Here is a 23,403-nt window from a genome sequence, read left to right as displayed (position 1 = left end):
TCAAACACTGGTGACCCAGCAGCCCTTAGCTGGTGAGGCAGGGCCTGGATGGTCACCTCCTTTCCTGAGCAGCTTCTGTTTCCCCAGTGTGCCACACAGGGCTTCCCCTTCCCAAATGCAGCGGTGATGTGAGACTGGGCACGCTGGCATGGCACCCCCTGAGTGGCCCACCTGCGGGAGATCAACCAGGGTGGCTGTCAGCAGCCTGCGTCCAGTCAGGGGCCTCCACCACTTGCCGCACACAGCTGGGCTCCCGGGGAAACTGCCACGACAGGGTAGTCACATTAACTGCTCCCTCTCTCACAGTACACATCCAGCTCCTCCGGCGGGGAGAGCTCCTGTGAAGAAGGCCGCATGCGCAGGCCCACCCAGCTGAGACCCTTCCACACCAGGGCCACGGTGGACCCCGACTTCCCCATCGCTCACCTGTCCAGCGACCCCGACTACTCCTCCAGTAGCGAGCAGTCCTGCGACACTGTCATCTACATCGGGCCCAACGGCACGGCCCTCTCTGACAAGGAGCTCACTGACAACGAGGGCCCCCCAGACTTTGTCCCTATTGTGCCAGCCCTGCAGAAGACCCGGGGCGACAGCCGGCCTGCAGAGGGAGGAGAGACTGCAGCCAGCAAGTCAGAAAGGGACTGCCTGAAGTGCAACACGTTCGCTGAGCTGCAGGAGAGGCTGGACTGCATCGACGGCAGCGAGGAGCCCAGCAGGTTTTCTTTTGAAGAACTGCCTGCTCAGTCTGGGCCAGAGCAGGCAAGCAGAGGCCCCTCGTTAAGCCAAGCAGCTGGGGCAAGCCCACTCTCTGAGTCTGATAAGGAAGATAATGGGTCAGAAGGTCAGCTGACCGACAGAGAAGGCCCAGAAATCCCAGCCTCCAAGATGCAGAGGAGTCACTCACCTGTGCCCCCCACAGCACCCGCCCATAGCCCCAGCCCGGCCTCGCCCAGGAGCATCCCAGGCAGCAGCAGCCAGCAGAGCGCCTCTCCGCTCGTGCAGAGCCCCAGCCTCCAGAGCAGCCGGGAGAGCCTGAACTCCTGCGGCTTCGTGGAAGGCAAGCCCAGGCCCATGGGCTCCCCCAGGCTGGGCATCGCCAGCCTGTCCAAGACCTCGGAGTACAAGCCACCCGGCTCTCCTTCCCAGAGATGCAAAGTCTACACCCAGAAGGGGGTCCTACCATCTCCCGCCCCGCTGCCTTCCTCGGGCAAGGATTCTGGCGTGGCATCTAGTGAGTCCTTGCTGCAGCCCGAGGTGCGTACGCCCCCGGTTGGAATGAGCCCCCAGGTTTTGAAAAAATCCATGTCTGCTGGGAGCGAAGGGTTCCCGGAAACTCCTGTCGATGATGAGCAGCAGGTAGCTACTCCTCCAGAATCCAAGAAGGAGATCCTGAGCACCACGATGGTGACGGTGCAGCAGCCGCTGGAGCTGAACGGTGAGGACGAGCTGGTGTTCACGCTGGTGGAGGAGCTGACCATCAGCGGGGTCCTGGACAGCGGCCGCCCCGCCAGCATCATCAGCTTCAACAGCGACTGCTCTGTGCAGGCCCTGGCCTCGGGCTCGCGGCCCGTCAGCATCATCAGCAGCATCAGCGAGGACCTGGAGTGCTACTCCGGCATGGCCCCTGTCTCCGAGGTCAGCATCACACAGTTCTTGCCCCTCCCCAAGATGAGCCTGGATGAGAAGGCCCAGGAGGCAGGGAGCAGACGCTCTTCCATCAGCTCCTGGCTGAGCGAGATGAGTGCGGGCAGTGAGGGGGAGCAGTCGTGCCACAGTTTCATAGCCCAGACGTGTTTTGGGCACGGGGAGGCAATGGCAGAACCCGCGTCCTCGGAGTTCGTCAGCAGCATCCAGAACACCGCTGTGGTGTGCAGAGAGAAGCCCAAGGCCAGCCCCAACAACCTGCTCATCCCGTCTGAGATGGGAGAGGACTCTTTCAACAAAGCAACCCTCATCAAAGGCTGCAAAATATCCACCCTGGGCAAGGCCATGGTCACCATCTCCAACACGGCGAATCTGAGCAGCTGCGAGGGGTACATCCCCATGAAGACCAACATCACGGTTTACCCCTGCATTGCCGTGAGTCCCCGGAACGTCCAAGAGCCCGAGGCCCCCACTGCCACCCCCAAAGCAGACCCCGCATTAGCCCAGTCCCAGGAGAGTAAGGAAAACAGTAGCAAGAAAGAGATGACATTTGAGGACCCCTGGCTGAAACGAGAAGAGGAAGTAAAAAAAGAGAATGCTCATCCCAGCGAAGAAGGGATTAGGTGTGAGACTGCCACGGGCCCCTCGAACGCGGAGACCAGAGCTGAGCAGGAGCAGGACAGAAAGCCCAGCCCGGGCGACAGGCTCAGCAGCAGCAGCGGGGAGGTGTCGGCCTCCCCCGTCACTGACAACTTCAGGAGGGTGGTGGACGGGTGTGAGATGGCTCTGCCTGGTTTGGCCACCCAGAGCCCCATGCATCCCAACAAAAGCGTCAAGTCCAGCAGCCTTCCCAGGGCGTTTCAGAAGGCCAGCCGGCAGGAGGAGCCGGACAGCCTCTTCTACTACTGCGCTGCTGAGACCAACGGGGTGGGTGCAGCCTCGGGCACCCAGCCCTCCAAGGCTACCCTGGAGAGGAAGGTGGCTTCCCCCAAGCACTGTGTCCTGGCTCGGCCCAAAGGGACTCCCCCTTTGCCCCCTGTCCGAAAGTCCAGCCTGGACCAGAAGAACCGGGCCAGCCCTCAGCACAGTGCCAGCAGCAGCGGCACCAGCAGCCCCCTGAACCAACCAGCCGCCTTCCTGGCGGGCCTCCCAGATGAGCCTAGCGGCAAGACGAAGGACGCCAGCAGCAGCAGCAGCAGGCTCTTCAGTGCCAAGCTGGAGCAGCTGGCCAGCAGAACCAACTCCCTGGGCAGGGCGACGGTCAGCCACTACGAATGCCTCTCCCTGGAGCGGGCCGAGAGCCTGTCCTCCGTGAGCTCCCGGCTGCACGCGGGCAAGGACAGCACCATGCCCCGCGCGGGGAGGAGCCTGGGCCGCAGCACCGGGGCCTCCCCCAAGGCCAGCCAGTCCAAGATCTCCGCCGTGAGCAAACTCCTCCTGAGCAGCCCCAAGGCGCGCAGCCTGTCCACCTCCACCACCAAAACCCTCAGCTTCTCCACCAAGTCCCTGCCGCAGGCGGTGGGCCAGAGCTCCAGCCAGGCCCCCGGCGGGAAGCACATGTCCTGGTCCACGCAGTCCCTGAGCAGGAACCGGAGCTCAGGCCTGGCCTCCAAGCTGCCTCTGCGGGCCGTCAATGGGCGCATCTCGGAGCTGCTGCAGGGCAGCGCGGGCGCCCGGGGCTTGCAGCTGCGGGCCGGGGCCGGGCCCGAGGCCGAGGAGCGCGGGGGGGCCCTGGCTGAGGACAAGCCCGCGGCCGCGCACCTGCTCCCGTCGCCCTACAGCAAGATCACGCCCCCGCGGAGGCCCCACCGCTGCAGCAGCGGCCACGGCAGCGACAACAGCAGCGTGCTGAGCGGGGAGCTCCCGCCGGCCATGGGGAAGACGGCCCTGTTCTACCACAGCGGCGGCAGCAGCGGCTACGAGAGCATGATGCGGGACAGCGAGGCCACCGGCAGCGCGTCCTCGGCGCAGGACTCCACGAGCGAGAACAGCAGCTCCGTGGGCGGCAGGTGCCGGAGCCTCAAGGCTCCGAAGAAACGTTCCAATCCAGGTAGGCGGGGGCACAGCGACGCGGGTGAGGCAGGAGGCGGGGGGCGAGCTGCCCGAACCCCACTGCCAGGCTGTCCCGTGCCCGTGGGGAGAGGTGCCCGGGCCCGGCCTCTCCTTTCCCACGCCCGGCACCCGGCAGGGCCCCACCAGGGCCTCACCGCGGAGGGTCTCTCTGGGAGCAAGTGCCCTGCTGAGTGCCGTCGTCAGCCTTAGGACCGTGAATCCCCGGGTGCTCGGCAGGGTGGAAGGGCGGGGGCAATGACGCACACGGCAGCATGACCCACACCTCGCTACGGGGGACGCCTGGCCCTTCTGCCTTCTGTTCCCTCACCCCGTGCCCCTCTGCTCAGCAACCAAGGATCCTATGGACTGTTTAGCGCCTGTTGAGGGATCAGGTGAGGGACCTACCCTCATGACCTAGTGGCTTCAGAAGCCGCTTGTGTGAGGTTGGTGGCCTCCGAGACTCTGGCAGCCTCTCTCAGGGATGTGGATAATGCACAGTTTGTCCCTTTGAAAGTGCAATGGTCGAGGCCCTTCCTCCACCTCCACCCCAAACATACTTGTGGACAGTCACGTTTGCACACCTGCCACGGGCTGCCGTGCCCCCCACCGCACGTACCATGGTGCCTGAAATGCATGATTTTGGAGACAGTCTTTGCCTTTTTTTTTTTTTTTTTTTTTGAGAGAGAGAGAGACTCACTCTGTTGCCCAGGCTGGAGTGCGATGGTGTGATCTTGCCTCACTGCAACCTCTGCTTCCCATGTTCAAGCGATTCTCCTGCTTCAGCCTCCTGAGTAGCTGGGATGACAGGCATGCGCCACCATGTCTGGCTACTTTTTCTATCTTTAGTAGAGACAAGGTTTCACCATGTTGGCCAGGCTGGTCTCAAACTCTTGACCTCAAGTGATTCACCCATCTCAGCCTCCCAATCACGCCTGGGATTACAGGTGTGAGCCACTACACCCAGGCAGTCTTTGCCATTTTTAAGAATCTCCTATCAAAAGGCACATACTCCAGAAGAACTAATATATAAAGCCCACTAACTTGTTAATTAGAGTTCTGGGTGGCACGTGACAGTAAGTTATGATGGGCAAGGAGAAGAGGACCCAGGCCACCGCTGGTGGCCCTGGAGGTCTTGGGGTAGGTGAAATGAAAGGATGGTAAGGAGAGAAAAAGACAGAGGCAAAAGGTACCAAGAACAACTGAAGCTACTTGAGAATTTTGCCTGGAACCATCTCTGCTCTTAAGTGGCTTCCAAAGAAACTGCCCCTGCTCATTCTTTAGTCTAAGGGCTTTAAAAAAATGAAATGAAACTTACGCAGAGCCCCACATGCAATGCTATGCCTTGGCTAAAGCCAGGGCGGCCTGGGTTCCTGCCCTCCTGGCCTGTCCTCTGCCCTCTCACTGCCCTTCTGTGCAACACTAGGCTCTTCACATGCTGTCAGAAGCCAGGTCCCTGCAGGGATCCGTGCCCGCAGCATACTTGGAAGTAAAAGATGGGGTGAGTGACAGATGTAGGGTCTCCCCTTTCCTGCTGCTCCAGCAACTGCCCCACAGGCTTGTTCTCTCAGTCATGGGGTGGTTTCTTCCTGTTCTCCCATCACAGGTGAGCACAAACTCTGGAATGTTCCAACCCAAATGTAAGGGCTGTGGTCAGTGAACATTATAAACCATTCATCTTCCTAGAATCAAAGAAATCCACCTTAAGGGACCATGTGGGTATGCAGATGTAGTTTTATGATATGGACAGCCCCATCTGCTCACCTCATCACAGATCACAGAACTTGGCCATGGGGATGTTAGGCTCTAAGCATGGTAGGGAATCATCGTGGCTGTCAGTACCTTGACGTCTATTATTTGCCAGGTGGGGTATGCTTCAGTCTTTGATGCTCTTTGACTCTGCTTCACTTCACCCTTCCATCGCAGAGACAGCACTTGGAGCAGAACTCCATTTAAGACAAGTCGAAAAGGCAGAGCCATTCCATGTAACATAGCAGCTGCTGTGTCTTATGGCCAGGGCCAAGGGCTTGAAACGTATGGATAGTAGTAAAAATAACAAGCAGGAAAGCATCTGCCGACCTTCCCAGTACCTGGTTAATGAACACTTGTTATTCTAATCCACGCAGGCTCGGTCTTCAAAGTCCAGATGACTGTGTGGCCACATGGCCACGTATGTTTCAGTATCCCACAGTGCTTTCATGCACTCAAATTTAGTGTCTTGCGTCTGCCAGTCCATTTCATTATTTCCGTGGCTTTCACAGGTTTTTTTTTTCAAGACTTTTATTTTTTGGTTTGGCGGTTACACTGGAGTAAAGAGGAAGAAAAAGAACTGCTTGACGAGCAGGCAGCAGGCTCCACATACGCCCTTGCTCTGGGCTAAGTGCTTTCGTAAATGCTGTCCTCTAGGAGTCTCTGGTTAGGTAAGGCTATTGGAGGAAAACGGTGTAAAATTAAAATGCCAGGGCAGGTGCTAGAAATGGGATTTCACCTGGAGTGCCAAGAGAAGACCTTTGTCATGAGCTGCTGTAGATCCAGGTTCCATGATGGATGTGGCAGTGGAGACGTGCTCGTTTCAGGTTAGGTGACCTTGTCTTGCTTATTTATGATTATTATTAAGAGAAACGGTGGCTGTCAGACATGATCAGCATAAATCAAGAGCAACTTCCTTAAGAGAAGCTATAAAATTCCTCCAAGGAGATTCCTAACTAGATGGCTAGAGTTTACAATTATGAGAGGTGTTTGGAACCAGAGAGGAGACATCTTTTGTCTGAGATGGCTTATTTCCTTAGTAAAAATGAACTAGAACGATTGGGAAAATAACCTTGACCTCTCTGATGCCTTTGTAGTATATGTAACAGCAGAAACGACCAAACATCACAATGGTTCATTTTTGTCTTCTCATTCTCGGAGGTCCATGTTGCTGCGTGTGCACGGGATTGGGCTTGTTCCATCGGCCACAGCAGGGTGCCGTGAATTAAGTTAGAAAGCAGGAGACTTAGAATCTTGAGCTGTGTGACCTTTGGGGAATAACTCTCCTCTTGCAGCTTCAGTTTCCTCATATGCAAGTAAAACGAGAGGATTGGTAGATAATAGCCATGGTCTCTGTGCTGCCCACATCATAGGAGACTATGCAGATAAGTTAAATAATATTGATGGTCATGTGGTGACCATCATGATGGTCATGGTCTTTTCCTTAGAGCAATCTGTAGTCGGTGGGATTTATTTTCAGCTGTTAAACATTGACCAGGTGTCTTCTGTGCTCTTAGAGCTTGGTGATATGGAAGTTTCTGGTTTGTGGAGGTGGAGACAGCCGGCACAGGGGACAAGGCCACCGTAAGAAGTTTGTAATCTAATTGGAGAGAAAGGGTGAAAATCATGGAATAGAGAACAGTGAACTGGGTGCACTGCCAGATGCTGAGAGGGTAGTGAAGACCCAAGTAGAGAGAGCATTTAGACAAAGCTGGATCCTGCAAAAGGCAAAGGCTGCAGAGAAACGTTGGGATTGAGCTTGGTGTGGGAAGGTGCTTACACTGGGACAGGCAGAGAGGGTGCAGGGCACTGATGCTGAGGCAGGAATGGGACCACAAGCTCCCAGCAGCAAGAGCCCGGCCTGTGGGCAACACAGTGAGAATAACTCAAGGAGGGGATAGTCCCAACAAGTAGAGCAAGACACTAGGAAACATAAGCCCAGATCAAGTCACACCTGGAACATCCGGGAACTACAAGAACAGTACACATTATTCTATATTCTACATAGTTCTATAAGGAGATACAATATATTATTGTAGGTGGCAGTGGGGAGTCATTGCAGGCTCTTGACCAACAAAGTGATAAGGTGAGAGAAATGATGTTGCTTTGATTGATGGATTTTCATTGCTCCATCCACAGTTCCTTGCCAGCCCCTCTATGGTCAGCACCATGAAATTGTGTATAGCCCAGAGCTAAGAATGAGCCCAGGTGGGGAGGGAATGTCTGTCCTGGCCAGTGTGCATGGCAGCAGCTGAGGGTGTCGCTCCGTGATACACAGTTGATGCCATAACTGCACCAGCCGAGCCCCTACCCTGAGCCCCCAATCCTCGCACTCCCCTATCATCCATTATATGTTATGTCAGTTCTCTTTTCTTCCTCCAGTCGCTTACATTTCACCCTCATCCTGGTGTGTTACTTCCTCGGACTCTTTCCCTTGCTTTCCTTTTCTTGGACTGGATGGGGAAGTCTGACGGGTAGATGAGTGCCTTGGCCTGAACTGAATTCATTCCCACCACAGGAAGGCTCAGCACCAGAAAAGCCCTGGAGGGAGGGAGGGTCTGCCCAAAGAGAAGCTCCTCAGGGAGGCTCAGCACCAGAAAAGTCCTGGAGGAAGGGAGGGTCTGCCCGAAGAGAAGCTCCACAGGGAGGCGCCGTGCTCTGGAATGCCCCAGGCCTTGACCTGCCTGGACACGAGCAAGGCCTGTTCCATCCACACTTGACCCAGCCTGCGTGGTGCCCAGCACTGGGCTGGTGCTGGTTACCGTTGGATATTATTGATTGAGTCATTGATGGGCTGGTTGCTTGGTTGGCAGTATAGTCCTAAAAAATTGCTCATATTTTTTTTCTGTGTATTTCTCGTATCTTGTTCTGCTGATGGTGCTTTAAGTGCTGAGTCTAATCTGCTACTTTATTTGTCATTCTAAGCATCAGACACTGTGCCTTTCTCTTGGTGCTGAGTCAACATTACTGACTGATGGGCCTGTCTTGTGAGTTGTGACTTGCACCTGTAGTGAATTGAACTACCAGGTTCAGTTCCCAGAGTGCTGCACAAAAATTTGTGACTAATTGCTCCTCACCAAGGCCCGAGGGCACCGTGGTCTGCTCTGCCAACCTCTCCTGTTCATTTGCTTCTCAGGCACATCCTGGTTTTAGTGGTCATTGGCATAATGAAAATCAGAGGAAGGCAAGCCGCTTGCTGTCAGAGTTCAGATTTCCAGAATATTTCCAAAAGAACCAACCTAGAGCCAGTTGAGAGTAGGTTCAGAATGAGAGCCTTTTTGAATACACAGTTGGGGAAAAAGGAGGAAAGTCATTGATTCTCTCAGACACCAAGGAAGCTCTTTCGATGAGAACCCCGAGGAGAGTAGGTGGCAGTGGTGCTGTGGGGTGGCACTGCGGTCCTGGGTGCAGGGTTCAGAATCTCAGAGAACATGGGAGGAAGCCCACGCCCAGCATCGAGGAGAGTTTGTGGCGCTGGGGAACCCGCCTCTTTCTCATCCCTAGCACGCGAGCCATTTGCCTTTTCAGCTAAAACATGACAGCCGGCCATACCGCCAGCATCATTCTTCATCATGGAGCTGGCTCCTTGCTGGTCAATAAAATCACATGTATTGATTCATACTTTCTTTCTCTCTGCTCTGATATCTACACTTCCTTTCAATATTAGTGCTTCGTGCTTTTTTGACTCACGGTCTTCCTAATGCCCACACTTTGAGTCAGAATGCAGACAGTGGGTGATGGAGCAGAAAGCTATGCTGGAGGGCTCTTCAGGGCAGAAGCATATTCCCCAGGGATAGCTGAGAGGCCTCTGCACTCAGAACACCCATGCTTCCCGACACTTAACCTCAGCAGCAGCATCTGCAGACTCGTGTGGGGACTTCTGTCTGGACTCGGGGATGGCTTCCCGACACTTAACCTCAGCAGCAGCATCTGCAGACTCGTGTGGGGACTTCTGTCTGGACTCGGGGATGTTGAGAGTAGAAGACCCAATGTCAGCTTCTCACGTGGGCTGTCAGCGCTGTAGGTGATCCGGGAAGATGGACTGGGATGGGTCTGCGACCCCTCTTACTGCAAGCAGCTGTCGGCCAGGCCTGGAACTGGAATGGGAGGGGCGAGGGGTGGGCTCAGCCTCTGCTAGTGGGAGAGGTCCTGGTTGGAAGTTTCCTTGCAGTATCAGTGTTGACTTTCTCAGGTCAAATCTGGACCATTTCATGCGGTAAATCTGTGTTGGCAGGTATCAGCCTAAGTGCTTTGAATACGCTGCACTTGTACATGCCTGGACTGAATGCCAGGCTGATGAGCAGGGAGGGGTCGAGAAGCAGGAGGGAGCCCAGCCCACCGGCACCAGCAGGAGGCTGGCCCTGGCTGTGTGCTCCCCGATCAGACAGGCAGCATCCAGTGGGGCACCGCACGACTCTCGCCAGGGTGGGGCTCCCCCTACACCTTTCTTAGAGCTGATGGTGACCTGACCCCACTCACAGCCTGGAAGGAGGGGATCCCTGGCAGAGACTGGGCCTGGCAGAAGGCTGGGCATCTGCTTGAAAGGTGGAGATGCTGGAGCATGCAGAAAATCTAAGAACCCTTATTTATATGGGGTCCCAGACTAAGGTCCTTGGGTCGGTCTTTGCCCAGGGATGGCATATCAGTACCATCGCTTCCTGTGCCCTTTCCAGTAATGTGAGGGCACCACTCTGCCCCTGAACTTCCTTCAGGCCACTTCCATTTCCTCAGCCTGACCACATTACCCCTGCCCCAGTACTTGGCTTACCCTCATCATCACCTAAGTGAGGCTCACATGCACCTCCGTAGGGAGACAAGGCGCGGGGAGAGGGAGCCTCAGCTGGAGGTGCAGGAACGGAATATCAATCCATTCACGGGGCTGATGTTCTGGTACCTAAATTCAGAAGTTTACAAAAATCCAAGACACTTGTTCATTCGTGTGCAGGAAGAAGGTATTCCTAGCCCCCAAACCACACCTAACCTGACAGTGGGCACTCACTTCCCACCTTGGGAGGGATCGATGTGGTGAGGAAGTTCCAGGTTGCTGGATGGCATGGAAAGGAGGCATTGGGAATTTCTAGGAAGCTATTGTAGCCCAGGGAAATGTCACTCTCCAGGTGTTTTTACTTTCTCTACTCCCATCTCACACGGTGCCCTGGCATGGGTATTGGCAGGAGATGGAGGGTGGCCCTTGTCCAAGACATTTTCCCATCTGATCACGTCCCATCCATGGTAGCCAGGCTCCAAGATGGCCCCCATGGTCTCTGCCTTCACACCCTCCTGTATTTACCAGAGTCGGTCTCTGTGTTGAGTGGGATAAGGCAGAGTGATGGTATGTCACTTTCAAAAGTAGGTTATACAAGACACTGCAGCTTCTGTGCTGGGTGCCCCTCTTGCTCTCTTGAGTCATTCCCTCTGGGGGAAGCCAGCTGCCATGTCACAAACAGTCCCGTGCAGGAGAGGCCCGCATGGCAGTGAACAAAAGCCTCCTGCCAGCTGCCATGTCACAAACAGTCCCGTGCAGGAGAGGCCCACGTGGCAGTGAATGAAAGCCTCCTGCCACGATGACATGAGCGAGCTTAGAAACGGAAGCTTCAGCCTCAGTCAAGCCTTCGGATGAGTGCGGCCCCAGCTGACTCCTGAGAGGCCCTGAGAACCTGAGAACCACCTGGCAAAAACTACTGCCCGTTTCCCACCCACAGGAATATGTGAGATAAATGTTTGCTGTTTTCGCCACTGGGTTTGGGGTTAATTTGCTACCCACCAGCCATTTCACAGGTTCCTTCCATGGGACTGAAGCTAGAGTTGAGGCACACAAAAGCTAAACAGTTTGCCAACAGTCAGCTAGCTTGATCAGACTGACTTAAAATAAAAAAACCCAAAACTCTGATCTGGTCACTTCCCAGGGTAAGTGTCTCAGACACTAAGGAGACAGACAGTTGCTTTATTCCAGTAGTCGATGTTGCTTAGTTTCGTTAGTTGGGGCCTGCACTTTGTTGGAAACTAAATGTGATTGTGTATGTGTATATGTAAGATCAAATCTGGGCTCTAAAAAGTGAGGTTTTGGCCAGGTGCGGTGGCTCACGCCTGTAATCCCAGCACTTTGGGAGGCTGAGGCAAGCAGATCACTTGAGACCAGGAGTTTGAGACCATCCTGGCCAACACGGTGAGACCCTGTCTCTACTAAAAATACAAAAAATTAGTGGGGCATGGTGGCAGGCGCCTGTAATCCCAGCTACTCGGGAGGCAGAGGCGGGAGAATTGATTGAACCCAGCAGGCGGAGGTTGCAGTGAGCCAAGATCATGCCACTGCACTCCAGCCTGGGCGACAAAGTGAGACTCCCTGTCAAAAAAAGTGAGATTTAATATGAAGCAAAAGGAGCTCAGATCCCTGAGTTCACTTCATAGAGAAAATTAACACAGTAGTGAGCGTTCCTTGTTGTCTTCTGGAGGAGACATGCTTCAACTGACATTTGTTCATCAAAACTGCAGTCCCCTGTACCATGCAAGAGTTTAGTCTCCATTCTGGGAGCCTTGTGTTTCACTAATACCCAGGGTCTCTTCTGCTGAGAAAGAAAGAGAATAGATACTGGGAGAGAACTAGCAGTGCTTGTCACAATGTGTGATGCGTGTGAAATAGTACCTGGCACGTAACCGGTGCATGTCAGTGCTGCTGCTGCTGTTATAAGAAAATCAACAGTGTTTTCTGGAACTCCTGTAATGACATCAAAGGCTCGGACCTTTTGACCCATCCATGCTGAGGATGTGCCGGTGCGGTTCACAGGTCTAAGCTGCATGTTTTACAGGCGGAAACTAGGAGGCAGTTCTAAAGATTCCCCCGGGAGTTGGCTGAGCTAAAGCCCAAGTGTCAGTTTAGGGGAGGAAAGGTGGAGGTGGAGGTGGGAGTGTTTAGCCCTGCCTCAGATCCTGGGGTGCTTGTTATGACCTCATCTGTTACATCCACAAAATATTTAAAAGATTGAATTCAGGCTGGGTGTAGTGGCTCACACCGGTAATCCCAGCACTTTGGGAGACAAAGGTGGGAGAATCACTTGAGGCCAGGAGTTCGAGACCAGCCTGGGCAATATGGTAAGACGTCATCTCTACAAAAAAAAAAAAAAAAAATAGCTGGGTGTGGTGGTGTCACCTGTGGTCCCAACTACCTAGGAGGCTGAGACAGGACAATTGCTTGAGTCCAGGAAATCAAGGCTGCAGTGAGCTATGATTGCACCACTGCACTCCAGCCTGGGCAACAGAGCAAGACGCTATCTCCAAAAAAAGAGAAAAAAAAAATTGAAATTCAGAAAGACTAACTCTTTGGGCTTAATCCCCTCCTCAGGTTCTCAGAGACGGAGGCTTATCCCAGCACTATCCCTGGACACCTCTTCCCCTGTGAGAAAACCCACCAACAGCACAGGCGTCCGCTGGGTGGACGGCCCCCTGCGGAGCAGCCAGCGGGGTCTTGGGGAACCCTTTGAGATTAAAGTCTATGAAATCGATGATGTGGAGCGCCTGCAGCGGCGACGAGGAGGCGCCAGCAAGGTGAGGCAGCCTCCTCCACCACCCATACGCTGGCCCAGGCAGGGCCCTGAGGAAGACGGCTCAGACCCAGGCTTCCCAGCAGGCTTCTGGCATGGGGGGTGGGAAGGGGCTTCTGTCCTAGCAAAGGGCCTCTGGACAGAGGCTTTGGAGAGAGCCCCGTGCTTCTCTTGCTGAAATGTTGTAAAGGCTCCAAAGCCAGGGGTGGGGCTGATGATCTCGGGGGCTCTTCTGGCTCCTTGAGGCTCCCCGTCTTAACCAGTCTTTGTCCATCTTGAAACACCCACCACCTGCTTTCTCAGTTTAAGAAAGAATGGCCTGTCATAGTCCAAGAACGGCCTGTCCTAGTCCAAGAACGGCCTGTCACAGTCCAAGAACGGCCTGTCCTAGTCCAAGAACGGCCTGTCATAGTCCTACCTTGTGAGGTGTCTGAACTGACTGGCCTGTCGAGGCAGAAATGTGGCTGAGATCACCTGGGTCCCTCCCACACGTCTCCATCCCCAGCCTGTTTTCCATCAACGATACTCACAGGTGCTCCCTGTGGCGTGGGCTGGGCATGAGCAAAAGGGTCCTTTCTCCTCTCTGTGTTAGGAGGTCACGTGCTTCAACGCCAAGCTGAAAATTCTGGAACACCGCCAGCAGAGGATCGCCGAGGTCCGCGCCAAGTACGAGTGGCTGATGAAGGAGCTGGAGGCGACCAAACAGTACCTGATGCTGGATCCCAACAAGTGGCTCAGTGAATGTAAGGCCGGGGTCCCTTCCCTCCCTCGCGACTAATGGGCTCACCTGCTCACCAGGCCTGGCGCGTAGCCCAGGGAGACGGCGACAGAGGCTGCATCCACCTCCGCAGTCCCAGGATGTCCATCACGTGGAGGAAGCTGCACCCAGCGAGGAGCCTGCTCCCCAGGGGGCGGGCGGGAGGGCCGGGGCAGCAGAGGGTGGTGAATATTGCTCTTGCAAGATGATTTCTTACGTGTCTCAGTCCAAAGCACCTGAAAATGAGATTTTTCCCCCTGCTTGTGGCGGAAGATCACCCAGACATGAAGACTGTTACAGATCTGCTCCTCGGCCCAAATCACACCGCATATCTAGCCTGAAATAGATAAGAATTTATAGAGCCCTTAATAGGCTAGAGTGTACCGTCCTAGAAAAGCTGTGCAGAGAACCCAGAAAGCAGGGAAAACATTTTTGAGTGGAAAAAAAAAAAAAAAACAACCGACAGCCACAGTATTATTTCCATCTAATAGCCCAGGATGACCGTAACCATCTAATAACAATGCAGGACAATTTTGCTCTCTTTGAAAGATGGATTCAATTGTCTCTTATTTATTTGTTCCTGACCATTCCATTTAGCACAAAATAAAACTTCAGTCTGGTCCCAGCTATTACACTGATATAGGAGCTAATGCTGGAAGACTCAGTCTCTGGGGTCAAATACATTCCTGCCATTCAGGCTCCCTCCGCCTCCCCTTCCCATCCTGCCCTCAGCTTCTGGCAGGCCTCCTTTGTACTGCTCCTCCCCTGCATGGCCCCCCACCCTCTTCCAGTCTTCTCTGGCCAGTGCGGAGGGCCTGCAGGCAGAGGCTGGAAGCTTAGGTTTATGTTCCAAAGCAGCTGTTTGAAAAAATATTGGGGTGAAATGGTCCTGGGTCAAGGTGCGGAAGAAAGTGGCAGGACTTGTCAGCCTCCCAGCAGTGCCTGCCACATGTAACTGCAGTCTCCCAGCAGCTGCCTCTCCCTAGGAATAAGGTGCTAACATTTCCCTAAGTACTCACTGGATTCTTGGGACAGTCTATGGAGCATCCTATAATAGTAAGTTGCAGCCTTTGCAGCTGTGGCCACAGGCGTACAGACCTGCTTCGGCTGCTGGCTTTCTCACCTACTAGCTGTGGGACCTCGGCTAAGACACTTCACTCTGAGCCTTGACTTCCTTAGCTGTAAAATGGGAAAAATAACGGTGACCACGCCACAGGGCAGTTGTGAGGTGTGAATCAGCACCTGTTGGTCCTCTTGGTGCTTATTACACTGCTTGGCCCAGGATGAGAGCTCAGGATCTGGCAGTAATTATTAGTATTATCCCAAAGTTCCACAACAGGAGACATTTCCTGGCCAGGTGCGGTGGCTCACGCCTGTAATCCCAGCACTTTGGGAGGCCAAGGTGGGCAGATCACTTGAACCCAGGAGTTCAAGACCAGCCTTGACAACGTGGTGTGAAACCCTGTCTCTACCAAAAATACAAAAATTAGCTAGGCGTGGTGGCAGGCACCTGTAATCCCAGCTACTCAGGAGGCTGAGGTTGCAGTGAGCTGAGATCGCGTCACTGCACTCCAGCCTGGGTGATGGAGTGAGACCCTGTCTCAAAAATACAAATAAAAAACAGGAGGCATTTCCTTCATGCCTCCCGCTTGCACGATGCACGGAGCTGGATCTTTGGAAATTTGAGCAAAGACATGAACTCGTCCTGTGAGGGCATTTCATCGAAGGCACTAATGGGGAGGGCAGACGGGGCGAGGGCGTTGGTTATTGTCTGCCCATGACATGCGCACGGAGCCCTGTGCTTATGCCTCTCCACTGCGGATACCCTTTTCCTTGTTTCCAGAATCCCTGGCCACTTAAAGATCCCAGGGGCCTCCTTTCAGTCAGTTCTCTGTCAGTTCCCCTTCATTTTTGCTATTTTCATTAACATTTTATTTTTAAGAACTGTTTATGCCAAGGGCAGACCTGAAAATTATCTTCATCTTACAAAGTTGTGTTTTTTCCCAGGATAGGAACAAGCTGAAACATTAATACGTACGTGTTTAGCTGCTTCCAGGAAACAAACGCTTCCTTCTAGTCTTTGTACATATGTCCGAATCACTGTGTTTTTGATGCTGAGAAAGAAAAGGAACAGAAAGCTACATGAAAGGGGAGACACAGATTGTTTCTTGAAGATGAATTGAAAACAGTAATGGAAAAAGGGTCCATGGGGCTGCCTGCTTACTATTCCCTGGGGGCAAGAGACGGGGGACTGGCATGGAAAGATCCATGTTTAGTTCTGTTTCTTCGTTCTGATGCCACTTTCAAGGTTGTCCAGTAATGTAGTCTGATGTGGTCATAGAATGATGGCTCCTTTTGCTTTTTTGTTTTGGTTTTTAAATATTAAACTGGTGTTCAGGGCCTTCGGTCTCCTTCCAGCTCTGGTCCTGGTTAAGGGCATCAGCCTCAGTGAGTCATGTCACTGTCCAGCTCTCAGGGACCTCATCTGCAGAAAGAAGACACTGCAGACATCAACTCCACTCCCTGGTGTTTCCAGAGTATGGCATCGTTTTCAAATCAAGTTCATGTTCATTATCTCATTTTGTCTTCACAGCAACTCAAGGCAGGTAGGGCAGGCAGGGTAGGAATTCCTACTCTCACTTTCCTTTTAAGGACACTGTCAGCCGACGTGGAGGTCCCAGAACTCGTCTCTGGCCTGGGGTTCCAGGGCAATCCCACCACCTTTGGCTGCTGTCCATGCCTTTCCTGCTGGACCCCTGGAGCCTGGGCCAGGCAGCCCATCCCTCTGCCCAGCCACCTCTAGACAAAGTAGGGGACTTGATGCCAGAAGGGGTTGATTCCAGACACCTGTTCTTCAGGCCTTGAAGGATACAGACTTTTTACTCTGTGCAGGCCTGAACATCAGGAAAGGTATCTGGGTTAGAATCCAGAAACATTCTTGCATAAAAGGGGCAGAAGTATAAAACTGTCACTCAGCTGAGACCCCCAGAAGGGAGGGGCTCTCCCCACCTCAGCTTCAAGTATTTACTTGATCGTGAATAGCGTGGTAGAGTCTCTCAGATCCTGAGATGGGGATGGCTGGAGGTAGGGGAAGTGAGAATGTCCCCTTGTTGGTCAGAATCTCAAGAACACGTTAAGGATCTAAACACTACCTGGTAAAGAGTGTTCCGTTCCACCCAAAAGAGGCTGAGGATCAGGCAGGAGGGAACCCTGCAGTGGCCTAAGGCAGGCGCGTTAGACCTTTAGACCAAGGGGTAGATGTGGGGGTGGCAGCTCCAGGCCGAGCCGTCGGGAGCTGCTTTGCGCCCTGTTTGCTCTGTGTCTCCATCAGGCTCTCCCTCTCTTGCAGTTGACTTGGAGCAGGTTTGGGAGCTGGATTCCCTGGAGTACCTGGAGGCCCTGGAGTGTGTGACGGAGCGCCTGGAGAGCCGTGTCAACTTCTGCAAGGCCCATCTCATGATGATCACCTGCTTCGACATCACCTCCAGGCGCCGGTAGATGAGCCAGACCCTTGTCCTAGCGGTTCCCCGCGCCCCAGGACTTCAGAGATGGTGCACGCCCCTAGGCCCTCTGTGCTGGGGCATCAAAGACAATGAATGAGGATGAAGGTTGGTGGCAAGTCTGGAGCGAGAGTTGAGCGGAAGGCGAGTTTTCTTTTGTTTTCTGTAGGAAAGGCGCAAATGCCAAACACCCATGGAAGGAGAAAAGGATGGGAAGCCCGAGGGGTGTCCAAGCCCTGCGAGACTGAACAAGCACTTTGAGGAACCTTACCTTGTTTGTACATAAGAACTGCTAGCAAAAGAGACCTCACTCTTCTCTTGCTTTGGTGAGAGAGGAGGGGGGTGGACGTAGGAGTGCTGTGGAAAGCAAACACAACAACAAAAAGACCCAGAATGACTGATTAAGTGCCTTGCAAATCTTTATTATTATCCAAACATTTATGTTCATACTTTCTTGTGTACAGATGGTGCTAGTCAAGATGAAAACAACAACAAAACAAAAACATTTTGGAAATGTATTCACAGCTCGTTTTCTCTTGGTGTTTTATCCTATTTCTGACTTGCTGTTTCTAAGTAAGTTGTGTTTGTAGAGCTATTTCCTAATCAGTATTGCTTATGAATAAATGTTACCTGTCTTTTATGGTTATTCCGGTGAGGCCACTCAAAAACAGAACAGAGACTTACTTCCTCGGCACGAGCCAGTGTGCGTGTTTCCAAAGTAGGTTTGGAGCAGCAGGTGACCTCGAAGCCACATCCCAACAAGCAGCGTGGTCAAGGCAGACCCAGAAGGTTGATGGTGGGACAGGTGCTTTAGAGAACGGGTGAGGAGCCGGACCCTGCAGCATGGGGGAGGAGGAGTCCTTTGCGACCTGGGTCCTCCCTGCTCCTGGGAGGTGGGCTGTGTGTTCTGTAGACAGTTTGCCCCCCTCAAGTCCTCACACCCATATGGTTCCTTGACCCACACATCCGCAGTTTGCCTGGCCCTCAAAATTCGTCTTCATTTTTATTCCAAAGACTTGAAGGAAAGCTGGAACCAGTTCACCAGAGCTGTATTTTCTAGTGTGACTTGACTAAAGTGGGTTTTTCCAGCTGAGAGAACTCCTCAGGCTTGTTCAGAGACCTCACCTGTATTGGATTAGAACAAGGGTTCTTGAGACGGTACATCCTGTCTGTTGTCCAGAGTCCAAGGATTTCAGCTCTCCTGTGTCCCAAAGCCTCTATGCCAAGAAGGGACAGGCTTGTCCTCGCAGTCTTTCTTTTAACCCAAAGGCAGAGAGCGTTTCCCCTCCGTAACTCACACAACCTGGGATAGGCAGAATGTAGCTGAAGATATGGATGTCCAGGTTTTGGCTCCCAACAACTCAGGACTTCAAATTTAGGTGTTCCTCCCTGTAACAATTCCCGTAGGAATTACACCCATTTTAGTGATTGATGATTGATAGAATCCCGAGGTCCAGAGTGGTCAAGGGATTTGCCTGATCAAAACTGTGGTGCTGATAGAACAGCCCGGAATCCAGGAGTCCCTGCAGCCTTCACATCAAGGACGGTGCTTAGGCATTTGCAGAGTATGCTTCCCTTTTGCCCTCAAATGCAGCATAGCTTCATGAGCCTGTTTCCAAGCTAGGCTGCCTTATTAACCAACAACTCAGCCCCAGCCACTCCCCAAGGGGGGAAAAGAACACTACATTTCTTGCTCGGTGTACCTCTGGACGCTGCAGCCCACACAGCTGGCTGAACTCGGTAAATGGGAACCGAAGTCTTGTGAGCTTCACATGACCTGCTCCTTTGTTATCAGAACAGGGTTCAGGTGGTCCTGTTGGTGGACGCCAGCTCCCTGGGTCACGAGTCTGGCTTTGCACTTTTCCTAAGAGCCTACTTCTGTACAAACAGGATACATGCCCAAATCTGCTAGCTGAACAGGCTAAACTGCAGGGAGAGGCTGCTGTGGCATGGCTCAGTCTCCCTTCTATGCATCTCCCAAGTCTGATAAGTTTGTTGCCCTGGGAAGCAGGACCTCCCTAAGCTCCTTCACCTTGACCCCATTCTGCAGGACAGTCGCGTGCTCTGGGCTCACCTCTGGCCTCACAGCACTTGTGTAAGTGAGTTTGCTTAACAGTAATATCCTTGGAAGTGTCTGGACCCAAAGGGAAGCCAATTCTTCGAGTTTTCCATCGGGCAATCTCTTTTGGTGGCTGCTTTTAAACGTGTAGCTCATGAAAAGTCTTTAATTGGAGATTTTCAAAGGTGAATATTCTGGTTTTGTTGGAGACAAACTCATCTGATGGGTCATCGGTGAGCTTGGTTTTCGCCCCTGCCACACCCTCCCCTGAGGTTCCTTCCATGCTGTGCCTCCTTCCTTTAGCCAGTGACAGAGCCTGGCGCCCTTGCTGGACTGAAACCAATGGAATCCTTCCGAGGGGTGTGGCATTCGGCTTGCCTCCTGCCTAAATCTGCTTTTATCCATTTGTAGCAACTTTATGCTATAACAAAAGCTTGAATAAAACCAAAAGTTCTCTTACCAAGTCAGACTGGTTTCCCAAGATGCCCATCACAGAACACCTCGCAGGATCCCGCAGGCCACGGTGAAGGAAAATGCTTTATGTTGATGTTATCCATTCTCTCTCTCTTCTCTTTGCTTTTTTTTTTTTTTTGACCTAAATAAGCCGCAAACATGTTAATTTACCAATATTGATAAACCACATAAAGAAATCGGGCATTTTACATTATGATGTGCTTATTCCTGTCTCTGCCTATAAACTGACGATATTGATGATGAAGGAGGGAGTTCTGGCTGACCATTCTGAAGCAGAGTCCCAGTCACGGAGTGACCAGACGTGAGATAGTTCCAGGTCGCCTCTCGGTTTTGGTGATTGAGAACCCGAGGAGGCACGGGGAAAATGTCAAAATGTCAAAGAACCTATTTCTATTTCATTACCCACACAGGAAAGGACTAGAAAAAATATTTGAAATTCACATTTAGATGCACAGGTCTTAATTCCTTGTCTAAAAACCTGTCCTCCTCACCCCCTGCTCCAAATATATAAGGCGGAAGCATTAGCAGCAGAGCAAAACTAAGATCTGAAAACAGGCAATGGTGCTGTTGTTTCCCTGGGAGTCCCTCCGTGTCGCACTGCAGGATGGTGCTGCCTGCTGCGAGGGCGTGAGCGTTTGCTTCATCGCGGGCTTTCACTTCCCACCCGCCAGCTGCAAACTTTGATCTTGTTGTCCTTGAATTCCCCTCTCCATCATGAGGAAGCTGTCTCTTTCCTTTCTTCCGGATTGGAAGTCAGAACACTCTGCCTGTTGTTTATTCGCCAGTTGCCATTCTTAACATGGGGGAGCATTAAGATGCAAATGCAGAGATGCGTCCCTTCTTGAGGAAGGTGGGAATCCCTGAGCCGGAGAGGGGCTCCCGCGGCCTGGGGAATTCGGCAGGCAGGAGTCTGGCCTGGTTTGCCATGAATTAGCCTTAAACTTGAAGTCTATTATATTCTTATAAGGCGGCAGTGGCTTCAGTCCAGCCGCATCTACCATCCAGAGTGGAGGTTCAAAAAGTCTTATACGCACCTACAAGTCTCACGCGTGCTGCTCAGATTTCTGATAAAATCTCAGAGTTCTGTTTGTACTGACAAAAAATGCAGCTGTGCCCGCCTGGGCGTGTATCTCATATCCTTGTAAACCAGCCACCTTCTTTGGATCGAAGGCAAGGCTGGCAAGTCTGCGGATTTGTTCAATGCAGACACAGCCGTCTGTATCGTTGGCCACTGCTGATTATATTGAGTGTTTCTAGGTTTTTTAGGTTTCTTATTCCAAAAAGGCTTTTAGACTGTAAAATGACTAAAGATGAGTTAATTTCCAGACTAAAAACGAAGGAGTCCTGCCTTTACTCATCGTTCTTTCCTGCTGGACTAGTAACCCATCTGGGAGCACACACAGAGTCCCTCGCTTCTAAACACAATACGTCTTAAACCCTGAAGCCTTGCCAGTGAGAGAGAGGTTGAAAGTCCCGTTGGCTATTAGCTGAGGCTCAGCCGTCTGCTGCCAGTGTCCCTGGGGCCTCCATGCTGCCCCCGGGGTGTGTGGCCCGGCTGTCCCCCCCCGAAGGACACTCTTCAATGCCACCACACGGGAGTCTGGGCGGGGAGGAAAGGCGCACAGCCCACTTTTCTCTGCACCAAATGAAACCCAGCTGGGTGTTCAGTGTCACTGATGCAAGTAAATGGGTCTCAGATTTTGGGGGGTGCTAGGGGGGCAGGCGGTAGGCATCGTGTTTCTTTGGATTCTAGTATCTCTTTTTCCCCCTCCAGAAAGTATCTGTCAACATTGGTGGGTAACAGCTCATAAAGTGCATCACTTAGCAATCTTCCTGACAAAATGACACATTTTAAAATTACAGGCTGTTCATTATTTCCATCATAATGCAAGCATAATTCTAATCCAGGAGAAGCGATTCTCATTTAAGCTCATCTTCTGAAAAAAATGTTTTTCTGAAAATTCCTAGAAACTAATTTATCCCTCCCTAAACAAACACATTCTGCTTTTGGGTGGCCGGAACCTGCGGCAACGTCCTAACACTGGACACAGTGGGGCTTGGGGCGGTATCCAGCCTTCACTGCATACAATTCTTATTCGCTAAACATAGTTGCTCCCAAGGTCCACACGTGTGCAGGCGAGTACTGAAGCACTGCACTCACACATCTATTCCATGCATACACAGAAATTACCTTCAACACTAAAAAAGCTCCCTTCTTTCATTCCCTGTCCTGCTAACAGCCCACAGTCATATTTGATTTATGAAGAGGTTATAATTTATTTGTGAATGCAGGATGATGTTTTACAGCATTGCTTGTGTTCTCTCATTGATGTATGCATCGCGGTTGGAAATGTTATCCACGTGCCGTGCATCGAGGTGGAGGTTTGCTGGATCTGTCTGTGGCTTTTTCCATGTTTTTCTCACTCAAGCAAAGTCTGTTAGTGGAGACATGGGCTGGGGGATGAGGGGAGGACAGATAAATCAAGAGGATAGGGATTAGGATCCAATCCTCAGTGCACAGGGCTTAGTTCAAAATCTAAGCTGTCTGTGTAGTAAGTAGCCAAATGGGAAAGATCCCTTCATTTTGAATTGGATGAGAATGGCCTTGGAAGTCCACGCCCACCGGCTTGCATGGAAGAGGATCCAGCCTCTTCCTACTGGTTCAACATTAAATTTCTGAGGCAAGTCCTGACATTTTTAGTTCCCTACATTTCCCTAAGACTCCCATCCAGCCCCTGGTGCTACCGAAGGGGGTCTGGGAAAGCAGCCAGAGTTCCTTAGCTTGAATATATATAGTACCTGTTTTTTTTGTTGTTGTTTTTCCTCTGGAAAAACCAAAGCACTTTAGTGAGTCTTACAACCTTAAGGCATTTTGTCCCCTCACTGGATCCCCAAGAGGCAAGGAGGGGCTAGGGTCAGTAGTCTCATTTGAGAGGTAGCTAAACCTAGGAGCAAAGGCCTTGAGCTAGGAGCAAGGACACTGGGCCGCCAGCTTGGTTGTGTTACTAGCTATGCAACCTCGGGCGAGCCTCTTCACTTTGCTGGGCCTCAGGTTCCCGAGTGGAAGACGAGGAGTGAGAACAGCTGCCCTTCGGGGACAGCATAAAGAGAAAGTGGTATAAGTGATGGGAAGTGCTTTGAAGACATTAAAGCTCTGTGTAGGAGCTGGGGGTAATCATTTACTGATGAAGAAACTGAAGTCTAGTCATTGATTGGCCCAAGTTCACAGAGTGGTTTTATAGCAAAACGGGGACTTGAGTCCGGCTTGTTGGATTCTTCCCATTAGATCATATTGCACCAGGCATATGTGGACATGAACAGATATCATTCCTCTAAGGTGTGTGTACATACACGGATGTGTGTGTACAGGAGGTACCTGACGTGGTGAAAAGGCCGTAGGACAGCAAACCTGAGTTCTAATCCAGCTTTGCCAGTCGTCCTGTCCGGGATATACTTCCTAACTCCTCTGGAACTCAGTTTTCTAACCTGTAAAATGAAGACATTGTGCTGGATGACCTTTGTGGTTCCTTCAAGCTCTGGATCTCGAATTCCATGATTAGTAATGTATGTATGTATATATAAATATGCTTATCTGTAGAAACGGGCCCATTTGAAGTGTGGAGGCAAGACCTG

The 23,403-nt window shown here is 52.2% G+C and overlaps 1 protein-coding gene across 1 annotated transcript in view; it reads left to right on the top strand.

Annotated features, from left to right (window-relative positions):
• KIF26B (kinesin family member 26B) overlaps nt 1–19,084 on the top strand; it is a 552,553-nt gene extending 533,469 nt beyond the window's left edge. Inside the window, exons 12-15 of the mRNA XM_033196023.1 lie at nt 307–3,694; nt 12,782–12,984; nt 13,573–13,723; nt 17,087–19,084. Of these exons, the coding sequence (XP_033051914.1) occupies nt 307–3,694; nt 12,782–12,984; nt 13,573–13,723; nt 17,087–17,235 (3,891 nt within the window). The 3' untranslated portion in view covers nt 17,236–19,084. The remainder of the gene's footprint in view (nt 1–306; nt 3,695–12,781; nt 12,985–13,572; nt 13,724–17,086) is intronic.
• The last annotated feature ends 4,319 nt before the right edge of the window (nt 19,085–23,403 follow it).

The sequence above is a fragment of the Trachypithecus francoisi genome, unplaced genomic scaffold (assembly GCF_009764315.1).
Source record: "Trachypithecus francoisi isolate TF-2019V2 unplaced genomic scaffold, Tfra_2.0 Lachesis_group5, whole genome shotgun sequence".
Classification (NCBI taxonomy): Eukaryota; Metazoa; Chordata; class Mammalia; order Primates; family Cercopithecidae; genus Trachypithecus; species Trachypithecus francoisi.
The sequence above is the reverse complement of the archived record's forward strand: the minus strand, read 5'-3'. Positions and strand labels throughout refer to the sequence as shown.